The sequence below is a fragment of the Miniopterus natalensis genome, chromosome 7 (genome assembly GCF_054644295.1).
Source record: "Miniopterus natalensis isolate mMinNat1 chromosome 7, mMinNat1.hap1, whole genome shotgun sequence".
Lineage (NCBI taxonomy): Eukaryota > Metazoa > Chordata > Mammalia > Chiroptera > Miniopteridae > Miniopterus > Miniopterus natalensis.
In genome coordinates, this window is record NC_142087.1 from 36,880,429 (window position 1) to 36,903,366 (window position 22,938).

Below are 22,938 nucleotides of genomic sequence, written 5' to 3' on the forward strand. Positions count from 1 at the left end.
CCTGGAGAAAAAAATCTGAAATACAAATACCTAATACATGTATCTAAAATATATAAATAATCTTTAGAACTCAACAATAAGAAAACAAACAACTCAATACAGAACAGGCTAAATTAGAACAGACACTTTACCAAAGAAGACATAAGGATTGCAAACAAGGAAACGAAAAGATACTGAACATTACTAGTCATTAGGAAGATATACATTAAAACCACAAGCAGATACCACTGTACTAATAGAATGGTTACAATTTTATCAACTGACCATACTAAGTGTTGGCAAGGATGTAGAGCAACTGGAGCTCTCCTACATTGGAGGTGGAAATGTAAAATGCTAAAACCATTTTGGAAAACAGTTTGACAGTCTCTTAAAAAGTTAAACATTACCTATCAGATAAGCAAGCCATTCCATTCATAAGTATTTACCCACACACAACTTGTACATGAATGTTCATAGCAATCTTACTTGTAACTGCCAAAACCTAAAAAAACAACCCAAATGTTAGGTGAATGGATTAATGAACTATGGTTTACACATGTAACGGAAATCATTCAGAAATAAAAAAGAACTCAGCAAAATCCATATGTTAAATTCTGTAAGACAACTGAACAAATTTCTTGAAAAAAAATTGCATGCGGGAAATAAAGAGGAAAAGATAGAGAAGGAACCTCCTGATTAAAAGAGGCTTAAAAGACATGTCAACTAATCACTGTGTATGGAACTTATTTGCATTCTAATTCAAACAATTGGATTTCAATGTAAAATGCAAAGAAGCCACTTATGGCAATTATGAGATAATTAAAATCTGAACACTGAATATTTGATTATATTGATATGACAATAGCATTATGATTATTAATGTGATAATGTAATTGTTATGTAAAAAAGGTTCCATACTGAAAATATTTACAGAAATGTCTGGGATTCCCTTCAAAGTAATACGGGGGTGGGTTGGGTTGAGGTAGTATTGACACCAGCTTGGTTATCAATACATAAAGGTTCACTATATTTCACAGTTTACTGGTGCATATGTTTAAAAATTTCCAGAATAAAGTATTTTTAAAAAATTCCCTATAATCTCATCACCATGAAGCAACCACTGTTAACATTTTAATGCGCATATATCTTTCCAATCTTTACCCAGAAGAATGTATTATTGGCTATTATCTATGGTTCACAATTTATGAAATCAGGATATAATAGAAACCACTCTGCAACTTTTGTTTCACACTCAGCAATTTATCTTTTTATGCCAGTAAATACAGATTTACATCATCATTTTAATCACCAGTTTATATTTGTGTACTAGGATTTTTTAAAAACGATTTCCCAACTTTTGGACAGTTCAGTCATTTCCTGTTTTTCACCATGATGAATGGTGACATTTAAACCACTGTTTGCAGTAAGAAGTGATATGGGCTAGAAGTTAGAAGTATGGGATCCAGAGCCCGACTATCTCCCTTAGGTGACCTAGAGCAAGTTAGAAACTTCTCCATGACCCAATTTCTGCATATGTAAAGTAGGAATGATAGCGGTGTCTATTTCATAGGAAAAATGATGCATTAAGATATATTTAAGCAATAATGGCACAGAATAAGAGCTTGCATTATGTTAACAATTGTTATCATTACATTTTGTACACCTGATCATTTCTTCTTTAAAATCTCTGGGATAAGAGAGATGCATGTTTAGGGCTTTTGATATCCAATTTGCCCATATTCTGAAGCGACATTATTTCCCAGACGTCTCCTATTACCACATTGGCTAAATTAACTTTCTTGGTGGTAAGAAAGTGGACGAGCTTTGCCCTTGTTATTTCTTTGTCCCTTAATGGCTAAACTTACCTTTACTTGACAGCTTGCTGTACTGTTGTAAAATTAGCAAATGTTTTGTTTTTAAATTTCTTTAACCTACTCTAGACCAAAAGTGACTACTTAGGGAATTTCAAAAATCCAGTGGACTTAAAATAGCTAACACTCTGTGCAATAAGTGATTATAGAAAAAGACTTGATTACTGCCCATGAGTCTGCTCTCCCCACCCCTCCTTCATATTAACATCCTATTGTAATTTTTCCAAATCAGTATGCTTATACCTCTAATTATATTCCCTTTAACAAACAACAAACCTAGTTTAAGGTCTACAATGTCTCTAAGCGTGATTTTCAGGAGAAATCCTGGCATTCTCTTCTCTACAGTCCGCATTCAAATTCACTGGAGCAAAACACAGCTGACTGGCTGAGGTCCCACCACAATCCAGTCATTTTTCTAAGGAGCCTGCGGCCCCCCACCCCCCTCTTCTAGCACTCAGGGAGAGTTGTGTTTGTTGTTGTTGTTGTTTTTTAAGGTATTTGAGTTGAATAATTAAAATCCGAAAAGCGAAACTTGTGTTCCTCACACTCCAGAATCCATTCTTCCAGGCTCACAACCAATCCAGCCCCAAGAGCGCTTGCTCCTGTGCCAATCTTCCTCGCTCCAGGAGAGGGACCCCTGGGAGTGCATCTCAGTATCACTGGCTTCCTCGGTCCCCATTTCCAACCGGGTACCCAGTGTCATTGATTCTACTTCCAGAATTTCTGAAATTCACTTCCACTTCATTTCATGACAGCCCAAGCCACGCCTCCTCTACATGACTAGACAGCATCCTAACAGGCCGAGCCTTGTTCCAAGCTTTTCTCCTTCCAGCACACTCTCCAAGGGTGATCTTTCCGTCAGTATAAATTGGATATTATTCATGCTTGAAGCACTTGAGGAGCTTCCAGTTGCATGTGGAGCATGACCCCCTCCTTCCCATTCGAGGCTGTGAGAGGACCTGCCTCGGCCCTGAGCTCGTCTCCCGCGTCGCCCCCGAGCCGCGCCCGCAGCCAGCAGCCTCCTTCCCCTTCCTTCGGTCACGCAGCTTCCCGCCTCAGGAGCTCAGCTCACCGTCCACGCAGCCTCACAGCCCTTCCTGAGCTCTTTGCCCAACTGTCCACTTCTCATTTTTCAGGTCCAGTTTAAAATCATTTCCTTGGGGAGATCTCCAAGAAAATGATTTTAAGTCCCCACCTGTCACTATCCCCGCAGTCCTTATTTTTTGTCTCGCAACACTTATTACAATGTGTGATTACACGCCTATTATACAGCCCCACTCCCCACCTCACCGCCAGTGTATTTCGTTCACCGTGATGGCTCTGTGTCTCGCAGGAACCTGACCCATCAAAGGGCACAGGATATATTTGTTGAACAAACGAATGAAGAGATACTAAGGCCTGTCCAATAGGCTGGTGTTGTGCAAACTTAAGTCCCACAGAAAGGTGACTCCACTTCACTCGATCTAGTGGACCCTGAACAGTATCTCCTGCAACATCGTGAGATGAGGCTGAAGGTCCAAATTCCAAACCCTGAATTTGGCGCTATCCCGTTTACTAGTCTCAGCTTTACGGGGAATATGACGGAATACGGTCTGCTCCCCGAGAACTTACAGACTCACCGGAAGAATGGGCGTATGCCTGAAACACTTGGAGAACAGTTTAAAGGCAGAATATGTTCCGATGTCAAAATGATGCAGCAGACCGTATGTAACCTCAAATTAAAGGCAGGACCCATGGCGAGAGTTGGGGCAGATGAAGACTTTATGAAGGGGGCAGATTTGAACTGGACGTTGCAGGAATTAAGGTTTGCAGGGAAGGAGGAGCACCACATAGAGGGCCCAACAGAACTAATGTACGAAGGAGGGGCCAGAGGCAAAGCCTGCTGAGAGGAGAGGCTGACATCGGAGCTCTGTACCCTCCCTTTCAAGCGACGATTAGAGAGAGCAGTTCATAAGGAAGACCGTCAGAATTTTTGCTTTTGATTTCTAACACTGTAATAACAGCAGCACAATATTCTTTGTGTTTTCCTACACCAATTTAAAAACTCAAATGCACAATCATTTCTTGGCCAAGAATTCTTCTTGTCTTTTAACTCAAAGAGGATATCTTTAATCTTCAAAGGTATAAGAACCCAGGAAAGAAAAATAAACAATACGGGCTGCAAATGAATGGAAGAGAATTAGCCCCAGGCAGTGGGATAAAGGTCCAAAGATGTGATTTAGAAAAGGGTGCCTGGAGGAATGCCAATCCCAGGACACTACATTATGTCAGGACTGTGCACAGACCACCCGAAACAGGGCAGCACCTAAGTCTTTTCCCGGGTAGCTTCAGTCTTTGAAAACAGATAATATTTTGGCAAACAATTTCCAGTTAGAAAATATATTAACTCATGTTCAGAAAACACAGTTGATTCATTTCTGGTTTATGAATACTCTAGGAATGTAAAAGAGAAACATTTGTCTCTTTAGTGAAGTCAATATGAATTAATTCTGTGTAAGCACCCCTTTTTAAAGGGGCTTTTATTCTCACGGCTCATTCTTGGTTTTTTTATTGCATCTTTTCTCCCAGGCACGTCTGTCTCTGGGTCGTTGCTTTGGGGAGCATAGGTGTCAGCAGGATCTCAGTCTATTTTGAGCTCAGGGAGAAGTACATGTAATACAAGTAGAAACAGGGAAAAGGAAAATAAACGAAACGTCTGCTGCAATATATTTAGGTGTACGTGGTACTGTGTTTTAAATTAACCTGTACTCAGGCTACACCACCTGATTCAGAAGAAATTCACCTGAAGGAGTAGAGAGGCTGGGAAGGCACCGCCACTTACAGTATATATGTGGAGAGAGATCTTGCCGCAGGCTGTGTATTTCCAGGCTTCTTTGCAAAGGCACTTAAAACCACAGTATAATGAAACACGAACAGTTGTTTATTTGACTTGGAACACAAGGTGATACAGTATTCTACAGCTTCTATAGGAATTGATTATTTGAAGCCATAATTCCCCGGTGCTTTAAATAAAACACTTGTTTTTTCTTAAATGAACAGACCAGCAGGATCTCAGGAATTCTGTAGTCAAAGTCCCCACCCCTTTGAGCTATAAGGCTTCACATGCATGAAGGCATTTATGCTGGCTGGACCGTACAAAGAAATATCATTCAAATTAAGATATCAATTCTTGCTACTTAGGTCTGTTTTATTCTTTGAGGTCCTATTGAATTTGGTATTTTAATTATGGCTTACATAAACCTGAGAGTCTCCGAGCTCATGGAGAAGAAATCTCAGGTTGCATCTGAGGTATACGGAGTGCTGAGCCTCCTTCACTGGGCACTGCCATCTGCACTGCCTGCCTTCTAGGGGCTAAAGCGGCGGAGAGAGCTCTAGAAAATACAAGGAGCTGCACAAAGACAGGTGTGAAAGTCGCGGTCATCGGGAACTATCTAGCTTCGTTAATTAAAAGCATTAATAAAAACAAAATACTTAATAGCTGCACAATTAGCCTAACCTGCCAGAAAAGTCAAATGCCACCAGGAAAAGAATGAGTTTGACCTCAGGAAATAGGAGGTTAATGGAATGAGTTCAAGCCAAACGCTGTCAGATGTCACCCAGAGCTACACAGCTGCAGAGGGCAGCTGAGCAGAGCACTGCACGCAAGGCCACGCTCGGGAAGGAGCAGGAGTCGGGGAATATGGGGTTTCCAACATAAAATGACAGCCCTAGCACTCCAGAGTTCAGCCACTCAGGACGACGGTCTTGGCAAACGCAAGCATGAAGTAACGGCAAGACAAGGAACCCTTCTGAAGGAGACTGGACGGGAAGGTGGTGTAGACCAGGGAACAAGAAGGGGGGGGCCGCATTCTTTTGTGTGTTTCTGTATCATGCAAAAAACCCAGTCAGGGTTCCTCATCTCTAGTGAATTCTCCATCAAGCCAAAGGAAACAAACAAAATATTCCCTACTGTGGGTTCTCAGAGCCTGAAGCAATGAACCAAAACCAGTTAAAAGGAAATCAAATCTGTTCTGGGAAGCAATGGTCCCTCTGACTTTGAGAGCATCGCCAACAATGAGCTCAGAGAGATCAAACTATCAGTTTCCCTTCTGGAATTCCCTTCTGGAACTGTGTGGAGCCAAGATATTTGAGAACAACTGCCAACTGTTCAGGAGTTTAACTTTTCCTAAGGTGACCCAAAGACTTTGAGTCCCAGCACCTCACTAAACACTTATACCTCTTGCAAGTCCCCAGTTATGCTCTGAAGGTATCTCAGGACACAGTTTTACAAGATCGCTGCCAGCAGGCAGCTCTCTGAGGGCACCCAGAACAGAACATCATTATCACAGAAGTTGTAAACCATGAGCTGGGAGACAGCTCTTAGATAAAGGTTGTTCATGGGGAACCAGTGTAAAGAAAGGGAAGCATAACATTACCCAGAACTGGAGAGGAAGAACGGAGAAATCACCTTCCATTAATTAGCTGATCAGAAATGAGGAAAACATTTACAAATCTACTCTCCACCCAATTCCCAATTTCAGGTCACGTGGGATGGAGACACTATTTTTGTTGGCGAACATCAAGCAAAAGAAAGTACAAAATGTTCTTTTGTTTCATTTGCCTAGTGTCATTCAGCTTAATGGGTGACTTCAATTTTCTATACCTCTTCCATGTCTGTTTTATTTCTCCTACCCTCAACAGATTGATCTGTGAGGGAAAGCAGTGGGCCATCCCACAACATGCCTTTTGAGATATCGATTATTTTAAAATGGTTATTTTTAAGAAAAGAAAGGCTGAGGAAAAACCGTTGACCTCCACGCTAACTGCCTAAAAGAATTTAGATAGAGGACCTGCTCCAGGAAGGGAGGTATCATTACAGATAACTACAGTAGTTTAATAAGAACTGGTGCGACAGGCAGGAGGAACCAGCAAGGCCATCTGATCAGTCTTCTCTGTGTCCCATTGTTAAGATGGCCCAGCAAACATTTGTTTACCAAACATTTGCTTTTCCATCTCCATGTGGACTGCCTTCCTCCCCTTTGAATTCCCAAACCACAAACCCGCCCCCCCCCCCCCCCTTCTCCTTAGCTCAAGATAGCATGTAAGCCTCAACTGCCAGTCCTGTCCTGGGAGCCCATATTCTTATGAAGCCCCCATATTACATACATAATAAATTTGGTCATTTTCTCTTGTTAATCTGTCTCATGTCAACTGGATTAGTTCAGCCAGAAGAATTTAGATGGGTAGAAGCAAAATTAATTTTTTCCACCCCCACACATAAATGCTATAGAATATATATTTTTTAATTAAAAGAAATTTTATTTTGCAACAGAGTTACTTCATTTGGATTCATAAAACATAGAATTACCAGGTTAAAGAACTGAATTATGGAAATTTAGAATTGGGAGACACAATATAGGTCAATATTGACATGTACATGCTTGTAGGTTTTATATCCACATCATCAAACAAATTCACACCGAGGAAAAGCTCTACTTCAGAGCTCTATGATTTCATCATTTGACTCAGAGGCATAAAAAATGTAAGCTAAGTTAAAAACACGATTCAGATACTTACTGATTCCTTGAAAGAGTTCTTCAATGTTAATAGCATTTTTTGCACTTGTTTCAACCACGATGGCACCTATGGATTCAGCATATTCCTTCGCATCCTTCAAAGGAACCTCCCTAGAAAAGAGGTGAAACCCAGACAGAAATGAATGATCTTTTGTAAAATATAAATAATCCCAACAGACCAAACAAAAAGCTCATGTGGAAAAAGCTCCTTTACAATCCTGGAGAATATCAACTCTATCACTCAGCAAGTATTAAAAACCTAGTATGAATGAGACTTTTTAAAGTTTAAAACCTGGTCTCTGGCATCCACAGAGACAAGACGTGCATATATAACATACTTTCCCAGTCCCACAGAAGTAAAGAATTCCAGAACAGTAGGAAAAATCATTATGTATACACTCCAGTTTTCCAAGGAAGGGTGGATTTCAAATATCTTCCCCCATAATACGATGAAATATTTTTTAAAAATGTGTGTGCGCTCATGTGTGTGCAAGTTTCTGTAAGACTCTATGATTTTTCACAAATCAGAGAAAACATGTGGCATGATTTGAAAGTTTGTAAATGAACATGTTATAGCTATGATGCAATATGGCATATTTGGACTTTGAGCTTTACATGGCTATTCCTGCAAAGGTTTTAGGACATGAACTCTATTTAAATGAACAATCTAAAAAGACATTTATTTATCTACTTCTCATGTAAAGATGCTGTGGTGAATCCAAAGATTAAAAAGTTACAGTCCCTGTTTTCCGGAAGTTTATTCATTTATTTAACAAATATTCATTGAGCAGTTAGGGTATGCCAGTCCTTCTTGTAGGTGCTAGAGAACGCACTAGTCCTTGCCTTCTGGAATCTACATTTGAGAGCAAAAGCAAACACACCCACAGTCACTCTGGTCCACAACACTGTTAACATCTGTAATATTAAGATAGGTAGTAGCAGGGTAGAAGGTAATGCATTTTGATCAATGGAACTGAAGAAGACGAACTGGAGGAGGTCTGCTGTAAGAAGAAGAAACAGAGAGAGGAACACAAGCATAAAGAAAAAATGGCAATAAATAAGTACCTATCGATAAGAACCTTAAATGTAAATGGATTAAATGCTCCAATCACAAGACAAAGGTAGCTGAATGGATAAGAAAACTTAACCAACAGAGGTCAAAAGGGAGGAGAGTGGGGGGGACTGCATGAAAGAAGGTGAAGAGATTAGCCAAAGAACATATATGCAGAGCCCATGGACACAGACATCAGTGTCATGAAGGCCGAGGGCGGGGAGGGGGGTGAGGGCTGGGTGGAGGTGGGCAAAGTGGGGGGGAAATGGGGGACATTTGTAATAGTGTCAACAATTTAAAATCAAGCAATGAGCTGAGAGATGGAGAATGAAATTAATACTAGTCAGGATAGGGGAGGGGCGACTGCATCCAACAGCAGACACTGTGCAGTAGAGCATTTTATGGACCCACCGGTGCATGGCCTGTGGTAACAGGCACAGAGGGGCTGAGACACTGCCCTTTCTCTTCTATATCTAGACATTATCTCCCTGTTGAGCTAGCTTTTCATGGTCCTTAAACAGAAAATATGCTTCTCAATTGTAACTTGTCATGGCCTGATAACTGCCTTTCACCCACAGATCGACTCTTTTCATAAACCTTCTACTTACCAAATAAGAAATCAAGGAAGTGCCCAAGTGCTTCCCCTCTCTCACCGCCCAACACTAAGTAATGAAGCTTAACCTACCCTGCAGCGTCGCCTCTCCCGACCCTGCCTCTGCCTGAGCTCAGGCCCTCTTCATTTGTTACACAGATGTCTGCAGTGGCCTTGTTGTGCATTGGGTTAATATGATTTCACATCCACTTGCTTATGACTTAAATGAAGTTCTTTTAATCCACTTGTTTATGATAAAAACAAGTTGTTTGATACAAGAATAGAGGAAGTCCTACCAGAATGTCATCATTCTACATCTGTTGTTGTTGATAAGCAGCCAGCTGCGAAGGGGCCTCTTCTTATCAATAAGAACCTGTGGAGAGCAACTATGGCCAAGGGGACATTTAGACTACAAACACAGAGAGCTTGCAAGGACTATCTGAGGTGGGGCATTTCACTCCTATCTTGGTAAGGCACTCCTCCTCACTAGTGGTGACAAGGCAGGGACCCCAAGAAAGAGTTCAGCTCACCTATCAACACTTGTATCTTCATTCCCTAGCAAAATGCTCTAGCAACAGGAGACTTTTACTTTTGCCCTGGCAGCTGGAAATCTGGAAATGAGTCAGCTGTTCACTGACTTTCCCAAGTGCCTTCCTGGACTTTATTCCTTTATCTCCCCTTGCCTGGAAGAACAGTATCATTAATCTGTCATTTGTTTGGAGTATTTCTTTATTTTGCTTATTAAGAGATATTATCCTGTAGGCTACTGGCCAGTGAAATTATAATAATTCCCATAGCAAACCTGTGCTAAACAAATTGCTGGAAAAAGTAACTCAGTTTCTGGGCATGACACTTAATGTTGCCTCCCGACAACGAAAACTAAACATGCTTTTCTAACTGGTCCTCCAGCCTCCAGCAATTCACTACCCACACGCCCACCATGGGGATCTCTCAAAACTGCAAATCTATCAAGTATTCACCTGAATAGAATTCTTACACGTCTTCCAATTGCCTCAGGATAAAACCCAGCGCCTTAGCAGAAAGAGGCTTCCTGTCTCATTCCCCCTGTTCACACCCAACGTGACAGCCATTCCGAGCGAGTGGCCGTTCTGGGAGCTTGCTGGGCTCATGTCTGTTTCTGGGCCGTGCACCTGCTCTTCCCTCTGTCCACCCCGCCCATTCGCTTGGCTCTCTTCCACCCTTGGCCTCCTGGAGAGCTCCGTCCAGCATTCCCTCCCTTCAGAGAAAATGCTCTTCCCCATGCCCTTAACACCTGTGCATACTCAAGCATAATACTATCATCCTTGTGAGGTTGTGCGGCTCAAAAATAGGCTGTGGGTTTCTTGATACCGGGGCCATGGTTTTTGTTTGAGTGTGCCAGGATCATAACACTGCCTGGCATCGAGGAGGCAATTAATGAATATTTGTCAACTGATTAAATGACAAAATCATCCCCAAGTTGCCTTCGGCAGAGAGGAGGGTGCAGGTAGAGGAAGTGCCATGTGGACTTAAGGGAAAGCGTGGGAGTGCTGAGAACGTCAAATGGGAAAGTCCTGGAGGCGGAGGCTCACCCAACCCTTCCAAATGGGCCAGGAGGTAGGCCTAGGGGTGCAAGCAACATAAAATGGGGGGTCCTGTGCTAGACTCGGGCTCTGATGTTAATCAGCTTACATCTGAGCATGGCCCACATGTCAGCCTGTCTGTGTCTCGGGGGCACAGCCTGAGCTGCCCACAGCACCCGGAGGCTCTCGGCGGGCAGGGAGGTCAGGAAACAACGTCCCTGTGGGCCCCAGGCTTCTCAACAGGCCGTGCTGCCCAGGAAGGGTCCTTGCTTTGTTGTTCACGGGTGGCACCTGGCAACGTGGCAGCTGACTCACTCTCACTACAGGGCTATTTAATTCATGACCCTCCTCCGCTGAGGGAAGGGAGAGAGGGACAGGAGAGCCAGAGGCATTCCTGGAGCCCCGCCTGTCAGGGAGAGGCCTCAAGGGCGGGCTCAGGTGGAACCACGCCCTGCCCCTCCTGGGGTTCACCGGGAAGCCTCAGTTCCACGGGCTCCTTCCGAAGGTCAGTGACACTGATGACTCCCCCGGAGCCCACCGTGCGCCCCAGCCACGGGCTCTAGATCCGAATCTTTCAGGGGTGACCCGGGAAGGAGCCGGCGTGAGAACGGCAGCCGAGTGTGCTGCTCGGGGAGTACAAGTTCACTTCCCTCGGGTCTCATGCTCCTTCTCCCGCGTGGGCGAATGCTTCACAGCCATTTTAAATGTCAAGTGGGTTGGTATTATAAAGTGCTCAAAGCAAAACCCGGCACATGCTGAGCGCGACGTCAGTGTCTCTTTACAGTGTCCCGGCCGGGCGATAATGGCAAGGACACTGGGGAAAGGAGGCAGAGGAAACGGGGGAGCAGGAGGCCCGGCCTGCTCAGGGCCGCGGGCCTGTCATGGGTCCGCCGTGGCCCCCGCGGTGCACGGCCCGGGAAGGCTCCCAGTCTGGTCACTGCTGTTCCTCAGAAGGATGGCGGGACACACGCTGTATCAGCCAGCCGGTTAAGCACGTTGACTTCCATAAATCGTGCCAGAAGTACAACGGCATCATATTTTGAAGTCCTTTCTCCATAAGAAAAGCCCGATGTCAATTCTGAGTAACTTTTAGTCAAAGATGATGAGCAATTTTTCACAAGCCATGAGCATTTCTTCTCCTGTGACATTCTCGTGAACGTTCTCTGTCATCTTGGTTTGGGTCGTTTGGACTTTTACTTGAAAGTGCTCTTTGCATATTAAAGAGCCTAGCCCTTTGCAATGTAGTTTCCACATTTCTTTTAGCTTATCATTTGTATTTAATCTTGTTTGTGGCATTTTTGCCACACAGAAGTTTTTATAAGTTAGACTTCTTTTTTAATCATTTTTCCTCTCTGACTTCTGAGTTTTATATCATGATTAAACAGTTCATTGCAATTCCAAGATTATTTTAAAAATTCACCTCCTTTCCCTAACTTTTATGGATTTGTTATTTTACCTTTAAATCCTTGTTCATTTTGAAGCTATATTTCCCTATGACTGGCTAATTACCCCTAAATGGTTTATTAAATTGTGTTACAATTGCTTACAGTATTCAGTACAGTAACAGGCTATACAGGTTTGCAGCCTAGGGGCAATAAGCGTATCATATAGCCTAGGTGTGCATAGGCTATACCATCTAGGTTTGTGTAAGTGCACCCTATGATGTTCACACAAGGATGAAATTGCTTAATGACACATTTCTCAGAACATATCCCTGTTGTTAACACATGACTATACATTCATCAGGCCCAATTTTACAAGTGATAAAATTATAGTGGTCTCACGAGCTCTTCCCAAACGAAATCTTTGGTGGTCCAGGTAGGTTCTAGTTGTGTATGCTATATTTCTAAAACACCATAACAGCAATAACAAAGCATTTTATATTCTCCCAAGCTCCTGGAGCCCAACAGTTAGCATTTCATTTAAAAATGTTTGCCCTATATTTTTTACTCTCTGCTCCAGCCACGGACCCTTTCCAAGGTCAAGCTTAAACAACCAACTAAGCAGCCCAGGCATAAGTAGCAAGCCATCAGTGAGCAGGAGGCAGCTGTTAAATGTCTGGTGGAATTATTTTTTGTCAAAACCATCCCACATGTTTAAGGTATTCTAGCCAAAAGCAATGGAAACCATTCACAACATTCCATCAAAATCCAACAGAGGCAGGCTGCAGGCTGTTGGCAAAGGCTGTGGTGAAGCCGTCTCAGTCTTCCCCACTCCCCCAGACAGCCACCGATATGAATAATCAGGGCTTGTTGTGCTCCTATTAGCTCATATTTCATCTAAATATGCAAGATATTTATGTAACACACAGATGAGACAACCATTTTAGCAATAATCAAAGCAACAAAATCTCTTTAAAATCCCAGTGGTGTTTTTTGTTTGTTTTTTTAGATACTTGAATTGGTTTACCTGTGAGGGGAAACTAACACTAAACTTTTTTAAAAAAGAAAAACGACAAAGAATAATTACCACCTTCACAATTACTATCTGATTGGACAATAACATTTTGCAATGATCAGTTAAAGCGCTTGATATGTGTACCCTGGGAAGAATTTCTGTTCCCATGGGGCCTTGTCTGCTTATTAATGTGTGTCCACAACTGCTATTCACCTGGGGCCAAATTCCCGGTGTCAAGTTCTAACAAGCAGTGTCAGGTTCTTACCACAGACTTAAAGGGATTGTTTCTCATAAAAAGTGTCAGAATTTAAATTGAATGAGGACTGAACAGAAAACATAGTTTCTCCAAGGGGACCTGGCTGTTCCTTGGGCTCTTAATAACCCTTCTCCCGACAGATATATTTAGGCTAGTCCTGAAGAGGTCAGAGAGAACCATTGGAAAGAATCACTAGCTCCAAATCTTCTGAGCAGGATCAAATTAGCTGTCATTTTCTCTTAGTAGTTCAGAAATTCTCACGGATCCTGTTCACAGTTCTGTGAGATACGATACAGCATGATCAGCTCTGGAACAGACTGCCTAGGCTTAAAGCCGGGCCCCTACACCCTCTTAGCTACAAGACCTGGGATAAGCTCCCTAATCTCTGTGCCTCAGTTTCCTCATTGATAAGATGGGAGACCGATTATAACTCTTTCATAGGACTGTGAAGGTTAACATACACTAGTTATAATAGTATCCGGAACATAGTAAGCACTCCATTCAAGTTAGCAATGATGACAATGGTGAGTAACTTTATTTTCAGGCCACTGCCTAAGTGAACAATATATAATATAGTAAAGATTGTACCACTTGAAAGTCATGGCTGAGAGAGCCATAATGCTTAATAGAAGTTACATTTTGAAACTCTGAAACTTTGGGCAGTATGTAAAGTAAAAGGGGAAAGATTACTGTTTATCTGTAAGAAATCTCCAGGACAAAAGCTTACTGTAATTCAGCTTAGTCATACATTAGTTGATGATTTTTTACAACATCCCTCCCACACACGCTACAGAAGGTTAGAATTAGTCATGTAGTTCTAGATTAGAATCAGAGCCATCAATATGAATTTATGTTTATCTTAATCTAGATACAGATGGATAGATATAGAAATAATTACAGATATGTGTGCAATTAATCAAGTTAGCATATATCCATATATTTTTTCTACCTCTGTTCACTAAAAGGGCCTATACCCAATGACACTCCAGTAACAAGCATGCCCAGCATAGATCTTAGTTTCTAAATACCACTCTCCAATGAAAGGAACTAGGGCTGCCTGGAGACATGGTTGATTCTAGGGCTGTATCCTAAAATATACAAGGTGAGCCTGGGACATCTTGTACCAAAAAGTAAGGAGGCACTCAAGAACTGAAGTGACAGGCATATGTTAAAGGAACACAGGAGTCAACAGAAAGAGTTCCCAGTGGCCAAAGCTGCAACAATTTGAGCAACAATTTCCATAACAGTATTGCATTAAAAACCAAAGTATAAAATAAATATACATGAGTTCCTACTTTTGTAAATAAATGATTGAATAAATAAAGGGGAGAAGAGACAAATTTCACCCGCAGAATTCCAAGTAACTTATTTAGATACTCCTCCCTCAAGGAGATGGAGCGTAGTGCCCACCCCGAGTGGGGGCTGTGCAAGAGACTTCCTCCAAGGAATACGGTAAGCAGAGGGAGTGAGAGGTCACTTCACAGTGGAGAAACCTGACAACCACTACCTCAGCCACGTGCTCAAGGTCAATATCATCGGTGGTAAGGCGTGCTGATAACCTGAACACTTCATATGTTTAAATATGATATGATAAAGTAATAAAATAGGACTCTACCTCTGTGGTCTTCCTTCCCAAAACACATAATCCCAGTCAAATCATGAGAAGCACATCAGACAAACCTTATCTGAGAGATATTCTCCAAAGTATCTGACTAGTTCTCCTTAAAACTGTCAAAGTCATCAAAAATAAAGGAAGTCTGAGAAACTGTCACAGCCCAGAGGAGCCTAGAGAAATGACAATTAAATATAATATGATATTATGGATGGGATCCTAGAACAATAGCAACAACAACAACAAAGGAGATTAAGGGAAAACTAATGAAATCTGAGTAAAGTATGGACTTTATTAATAGCAAAGTATTAAGAAAGTTCCTTAATTGTGACAAAGTTACCATGATAATAAGATATTAACAATATAAAGAAGATATTAACAATATAAAGAATTAAATGTGGGATATATGGGAACTCTCTGTACTAGCTTTGCAACTTTTCTGTAAGTATGAAACTGTTCTAAAATAAGTTTGTTTAACTATTTTTTAAAATAAACCACAGCCCTGGCCAGTGTGGCTCAGTTGGTTGGAGTGTCATTCCATGCACTGAAAGGTTTCCGGTTTAATTCCTGATCAGAGCACATACCTAGGTAGTGGGTTCAATCCCTGGGAAGCAATTGATTGATGTTTCTCTTTCAAATTGATGTTCTCTCACTCTCCTCCCCCCCACCCCTTCTCTCTAAAATCAATAAGTATGTCCTCGGGTGAAGGTTAAAAATAAATAAATGAGCCATAAAAATACAGCCCCCTAACACACATACCTCACCACATGCAGATATGGGCCTGAACACTGCCCTAATCTCCACCATTCCATTTATATAAAGCTCAAAAACAGGCAAACCTAAATCTGTCATTTAGAAATGCAAACATGGGTGGGTAAAGTATAAAGAAAAAATTATCACAAAAGTCATAGTAGTAGTTGCTTCTGGGTAAAGATAAAGATAAAGATACAACTGGGGAGGGAAGCATACTCAATTACATCGCTGTTCATTTTATGCTTTAAAATTCATAGTATTCTTTAAAATATACGTAAAATTCTTCATTAAAAATACTTTATAATTGATAAAGAGAGATTCTGGATGCCCTTGCTTGGCTCTCTGGGGAGCTCAGTCTTCAGGGCCTGGCCTCCTGCTCGACAACAGGGAACAGGTGCAGGCTCAGCCACCTGCACAGCATCGGGATAGAAACACGGGAAGGTGCGGCACATCGCAGAGCACCAAACACATATTTTAACAGCAGAGCCCCTACTCTGCCTCCTCATCTCATGTACAAAAATTTCTGCGTGCATTTTAACACTGGCCATGATATTTCCAAACCCTGTGGTGGCTTTTGATGTCCATTGGCTTTTGTGCTTTTTAGTTTTTAGTATTCAGAATAAGTGGGATTTTTATTATCCAGCATCTCAAGTTCTCTTATTCAATTCAAATAATTTTAAAGAACTTCCTATATCCACTTCTGGCCCACGACTAAGACTGGAATGAGTTTTGGAGTCACATGTAAGTAGTGAAAGCAATTTATGCATTCTTAGTAAAAACATTTATTTCCAAATATATAGTTAGTCTGCTAAGGACCTCAACTTTATCCAAAATTTGAAACAACAGATGTGTGGTGGTTTCTCGCTTGGTTGGTGTGTATTTCAGAAAGCTGTAGAAGAAGAACTTAGGCTGCAGAGGCCAGCTCCCACCCCAGTGTCTAGCTCTAGATAACACAGGAAATTGCATGAATCCTTACTTGCTCAAGAATTCAGAATGCTCCCACAGCCCACCTGGAGGTTGGCAAACAGGTTTCAGCTCTTTAACTGGTGGTGACTACATGGAGCATTCATAGAGTTAAGAAGGAGCCTCAGGCCACAACAGACTCAGGAAAAGACAGGGCCCTGACGGATGAGCCGCGGTGCCAGGGGTCTGAGAGACAGGGAAGCAGGAGGCAAGGCAGCCGGTGTTTGTCATCCTGGCCCAGCCTATCAAGCCCGAACCACTCGGCATGCTTTTAAGCCATTCATAAGCTATCTTCTTACTATCTAGCTATCTTTTCCTCCATTCCCCAGGGCAAGCCGTCAGGTAAAACTCTTGATGTCCCCTCACCCATAACACCTGTCAAACTCCCCCCACCTCCATGCCTTTGTCCCTTCCCTTCCCTTCCTGGAGTTTCCTCCTACGGGACTCAACAGCTCCGCTTGTGACGCCTGTCATCTGAGAGCAAGCCTTTCGAAATCACTCGAGATAGCTACGAACTTTCCCTTTCCTGAATTCCTTTGTCCTTTCTGCACCATGACTTCTGGAACTTTGTTAAATCCAGTCTGGTATTGCTCATTAGATATTTTCCTCTGGCGAGTACCACTCTCAGCTCCCCAAACAGAAGTAGCTCAAAGGAAAGTACTTAAAAAAATGTTTTTTTGAATTTATCTTTATTGTTGAAAGAATTACAGATGTCCCCTTTTTTTTGCCCATTGACCCCTTCTACCCTGTTCCCCCACCCACCCCAGGCCCTCCCCACACTACTGTCTGTGTCCGTGGGTTATGCATTTATGCGTATCAGTTCTTTGGTTAATCTCTCCCCCCACCCGCCCACCGCCGCCTTCCCTGAGATCCCTGTCTGTTCCATGCTTCTGTGTCACTTTCTTCTCTTTTCATGATCTTCCCATAGTACTTTCTACACACAAAAGAACTAAGAAAAATTAATTGCCAATCAAATGACTGAAAACTGATAGGACAAATTTCCTTCTTCTGTCCCACCTTAGTTTCACCTCACCCTCCACGTGTTCCTTTCTTGGAATACAACCTCTACTCCAGGAAAAAATCTTGATTCACCAGCAGCAAACCCCCCAATCTCTCTCACGGTTTTTTTAGAGATACCAGAAGTGTTGATATAAGACCATGAGTCCATTCCTCAGAAGAGGAGAGAGGACACAGAGTCCCTGATGACCTCCTGGGTTGTATTTATGGGGGATGGGAGGAACCTTGGGCAGAGAGGGCCAGTGACAGAAGAGTCACCCCCAGGTCATTACCCACCACCTCTGAGTAGAAGGTTCCCTCACTCCTAAACCCCTAATTTCCACTATCACTTTTGTTAGGTAAGTTCCCACTGCTACCATTTGCAAGATAAAATTAATCAGGCCTGAGAGCTTTTCTCCCATCAGCACTTCTATATGATACTCCCCCCGCCCCCCCCCCCACTCTCTTACTGATTCATTCACAGCCCTAAAAATGCCAGTAAGAGGTGAAATTCTACGGAAAAGCCAACAGGAGACCCTTGAGCTTGAAGAGCAGGTCAAGTTAGAACCCACCAGAGGAAGGCCAATGTCCAAATGATCAAGCACATCAGGAAGAGTTTCCAATCTGGAGAGATCAAATTACTGCTCTGCGTCCTGAGTGATGACAAGCCGCTGTTTCCATTCTCCCTGAGGTCTGAAGGGTGAGAGGGAAGCCCAGGCACATGTGGCCTGAAGTCAGAGACCTGCACAAATCCTTCGCTAGGCTCCGGACCTCCTCCTTCCGTACCATAAATCCCTTTCACCTAAGGCAATGCTTTTCCAAGTATGGCCCGTGGACCACTTATAAATCACTTTTTTAAATGCACATGCCCCCAACCTACCCCTGCCTATTGAATCAGAATCTCTGGAGCTGGATCCTAGAATCTAAATGTTTAACAAGCGCTCTGCATGATTTTTAGGTTCATGGAACTTTTAAAACTATTGAAGCAAGGTGACCTATTTCATTTTTTTTCTGTTCAAGACTGCTTTGCCCCAGTTCTTCCACCAGGGCCAAGACAAGGCTGGGCAGTCTCTCGCTGGGCTCCTCGGACTTTCTCTGAAGAACGTTTCTTTTCTATCTAGACCCCAGACCAAATCTGCCCTCCTTAGAGCCACTGGAATCAGCCCCATGCCATGCACTGCTTGTTCAGAAACTTGGTCACCCGCCACAGACTCATGTCAGCTTCTCCTGCCATCTGAGTCAGGCAAATCCCACCATTTACCCTCTGCTCAGACCTGCCATGTTCTTCAAGTCAGCCGTTACCCCAGGTCCTGCACGATCACTTTAGTGGAAGTTCCCTTACTTTTTTTCAACCCTGTATGTCCCTGAAATGTCCACAACTTTGCAATCCCTACCTCAGCATGAGCAGATGGTAGGGAGAAGGGGATAGCCCTGTTTCCCAGGCCCCAGCAGGGGTGGCGCACTGCCCTCCTAGGAGCTGTTACCAGAACTCCCTTCCAAGGCCCATCTTCACTGGGAGGGAGAGGAGCCGTGGAAAGCAGGGAAGTGACATCCACTGAGCACCTACTGTGTAGAGCCTTCTCACTCACAGTAGCACCAATCCAGGTGGCTTCCTCACCTCAGATTCAAGAGACTACACATTACTCCAATGTCACGACAATTTGGGCACAGGGAGATTTTTTCTAGAATTTTCAAGATACCCAGGAAAATCTCTCACAAAGATCAGAAACCTAAAAAAAAAAATCCAAACTAGAAGTCCTGAATGTACCCGACCAGATGCTTCTGAATGCCTTTCAGTTTGGGTAGTGTGGTCACACCTTTATACCGTCTTCTGGAACATCATGAATATGAAACACCCTAACCCGACTATGCAACTATGTGGCAGCTCCTCTGCAAGGCACTTCTGCATACAAATGCCTCTAGTGGGCCGAGTCAAGTTCAGGGAGTTAATTCCATTTAAATTCCAGTACCCTCTCAAAAAAAAAAAACCAAACAAACAAAAAACACAACAGGCAAACAAAACAAAGCTCCCCTTAAGGAGCTTTGGCTGTTGACACAGCTAAAGTCTGCTAGATGAGACTGGTTACACCGACACATACGCACACACAGACACACATGCACACTCACATACACAACCAAACCTAGATACTGTCCCTCTCCAACCCCCAACAAAAAATATAGTGTCTGATAATTACAGGAAAGCAAAGCGTTTTAGGAGTAGAGTAAAAGAAGGTCAAGTTCTAAATACGGTTTGGAGTGCAGAGATTTGGCTAACTCCCCAGAAAAAGACGTACCAGCAGGCAGAATCTGGAGCAGCCAGATTGGGTGACCAAGAATCTGATTCCACTGCCATGGAAAGGTGTCAACAAGCAGATGCCCATTAGGGTCACAGGTCCTATCATTTACCAGACTATGCTTCTGGAGTGGGAGAAAGTTTATAGTCTCTCTGGGCAAGGACCAATCCATCAGGCTTCCCCTTCCCCACTTTCCTAAATGGGAGTTTTTAATAAAGTTACCCAAATTTCCTTTTGTACATTGTATGTTCTGGGAATAAATTCATCATTTGGCCCAGTGTGTTTACAAAACTCTATTTAATCATATATATATGTATGTTATATATATATATATATAACATGCATATATATTGTGAATATATATATCTGCACATATACCACTGTTTTAATATTGTTATTATTTTTATCTCAATCAGCTTTTTGTTCATTGAAACTTTTATTGAGGTTATTACAGAGTCCCATGTAATGTAGTTATAAGAAATGATACCAAGTGATTGCTTGTACACTTTACCCAGGTTCCCCAAATGGCAACATTTTGCAAATCTATAGAATAATGTCACAAACGGGATATTGCCATTGATTGATTCACTCGATGTTACTTAGATTTCCCCAGTTTCTTTTACTTTAATCCTCACCTGAGGATATGTTTTTATTGATTTTTAGAGAGAGAGGAAGGGAGAGGGAGATAGAGAGAGAAACACTGATGTGAGAGAAACAGCAATCTGTAGCCTCCCGTACAGGCCTCAACCAAGGATAGAACCCGCAGCCCAGGTATGTCCCCTGACCAGGACTCCAGCCTGCAACCTTTTGGCATATGGGACGGCACTCCAACCAACTAAGCCACCCAGCCAGGGCGATTGCCCCAATTTTACTGGTACTCGTGTGTGTGTGTGTGTGTGTGTGTGTGTGTGTGTGTAAAGTTCTACACCATTTTATCACCTGGGTAGGTTTGCGTGTCCACTACCACAGAGAAGATACTGAACCGTTCCAGCATTAACAGGACCCCTCGTGTTGCCCCTCCTCCCTCTCCCCCGACACTGCCCCGGCCATCAGCTCTGGCAACCACTAGTTTGTCCTCTGTGTCTACAATGTCTTCACGTCGAAGTGCCACACATCTGGAGTCGGACACTATGAAACCTGCGGGAGTGGCTGTGTTCACCCAGCATAATTCCCCTGGAGGTTCACCCAAGTTGCATGCACTACCAGCTTGTTTCTCTTTATTACTGCGTAATATTCCATGGCATGGACCCACCAGTTTGTGTAGCCATTCACCTTCTCAGGGACATCTGGGCTGGCTCCAGTTTGGGCCAATTACAAATAAAGCTTCTACGAATACTCATGTGCAGGTTTTGTGTAAACCCAAGTTTTCATTTCTGTGGGATAAATGCCCAACAGTGCAATTGCTGGGCCATATGGGAATTGCATAGTTAGTTTTTTAAAAAAAAATTGCTGCACTATTTCCCAAAGTGGTTGCACCGTTTTACATTCACACCAACAATGTGTGAGTGATCCAGTTTTCCCCCATCCTCATGTGTTTGTTGGTGGTTTCTAATATAATTCCATTGTAATCTGAAAACATACTTTGTATGATTTTAATTATTTTAAGTTCATTGAGGTTTACTGTATGGCTTAGTATTTGGTCTATCCTGGAAAATGTTCCATGTGAGCTTGAGGCTAATAACTTTTTAACACTTATTTTTATACTTGCTATTCTCCCTTTAAGAGAAAGAGAGACAGAGAGACAGAGAGACAGAAAAAGCGGGTCTAAAGTTAAGGGCCTTCTGCAGACAACTACTGTCATGGGCTGCTTAACAACAGGAATAGGTTCTGAGAAATGTGTCAATGGGTGACTTCTCCATAGTGCAAACACCACGGAGGGCATTTACACAAGCCTAGGTGGTACAGCCTACGACACACCTAGGCTTCATGGCGCAGCCCAGTGCTCCTAGGTACAGGCCTGTACAGCACGGCACTGTACACAAGGGCATGAGATTAAATCGAGCACAAGAGAAAATGATATGAAACTGGGAGTAACTATAAATGGGCATGATGTTTCTTCGTAGGATGGAAATGTTCTAAAATTAGATGTCACAATGACCGCATAACTCTATAAATATGCTAAAATGTATTGACCTATATACTTAAAATAGGTGCATTTTTTATGGTTTATAAATTATCTCAATAAAATATATTAAAATTTTAAACTACATATTAATAAATGTTTTAAAATTTTATATTTACTAGCATCAAACTAGTTTTTGTTGACTTAACCAGAGGTTTGAAGGAGAATTGCAAAGGGAATCGCTTCTTCCTGCATGATTCAGTAACAGGCAGCATCTGAAGTCACTTTGAGTATAACAAAAGATACATATTCCATCTAGAGAAGCCACATTCAGACCTGAGGCCAAACTAGAGAGGAAAGGGTATCACTCCGAGAACCAGGACTCGTGTGACAGTGGCCCCATGATGTCACCACTGGATGGGGTCTTGAATTGTCTCCCACTGGGGATGAAGGGGCTGTGAGTAAATTTGTGGTTGGGGGTGAGATGGACGGACTATGCATTTGAAAACTGTATACAGAGGAACTGGCTAGCACAGAGCAGAAGGCCTACTGAGGAGAACCCTATACCAGTGCAGAAAAGCTGGATTTCGCCCTCAGAAACAGTGTCTTTAGGTGCCAGTAGTCAAGCCAACATGTCACAGACATGTTTTGTCTGCCCAGACTGTACTTGACTAGAAACTGACCCTCTTCCAAATTAGTCACCCTCCCATTCTCATAGTTATGGTGAGAAAAATAATTTTATACTACCCAAATCCCCTCCCTTGGCCACAAATGCCTTATCATGATGTGGGAAATCCTTCCGTGGCAATTCAGACTAGAAACCGAGTGCGAGGATCGAAAGTTGGCACAGATGGCACACCAGAGCTAAAGGCAGCCCTGGTATTTACCGTGTGCATACCAGTACCTCCCATTAAGTTCTTTTTCCTAAAATTAATTTCAATTGGGTTTCAGTTCCATGTAACCAAGAGTCCTAATAATCCTATTCAAGTTTAAAT

The 22,938-nt window shown here is 42.6% G+C and overlaps 1 protein-coding gene across 1 annotated transcript in view; it reads right to left on the reverse strand.

The window, feature by feature from the left end:
* Positions 1-22,938, reverse strand: part of RAB31 (RAB31, member RAS oncogene family) — a 104,326-nt gene that overhangs the window by 9,722 nt on the left and 71,666 nt on the right. The window contains exon 6 of the mRNA XM_016208925.2: positions 7,407-7,516. Coding sequence (XP_016064411.1) covers positions 7,407-7,516 — 110 coding nt within the window. The remainder of the gene's footprint in view (positions 1-7,406; positions 7,517-22,938) is intronic.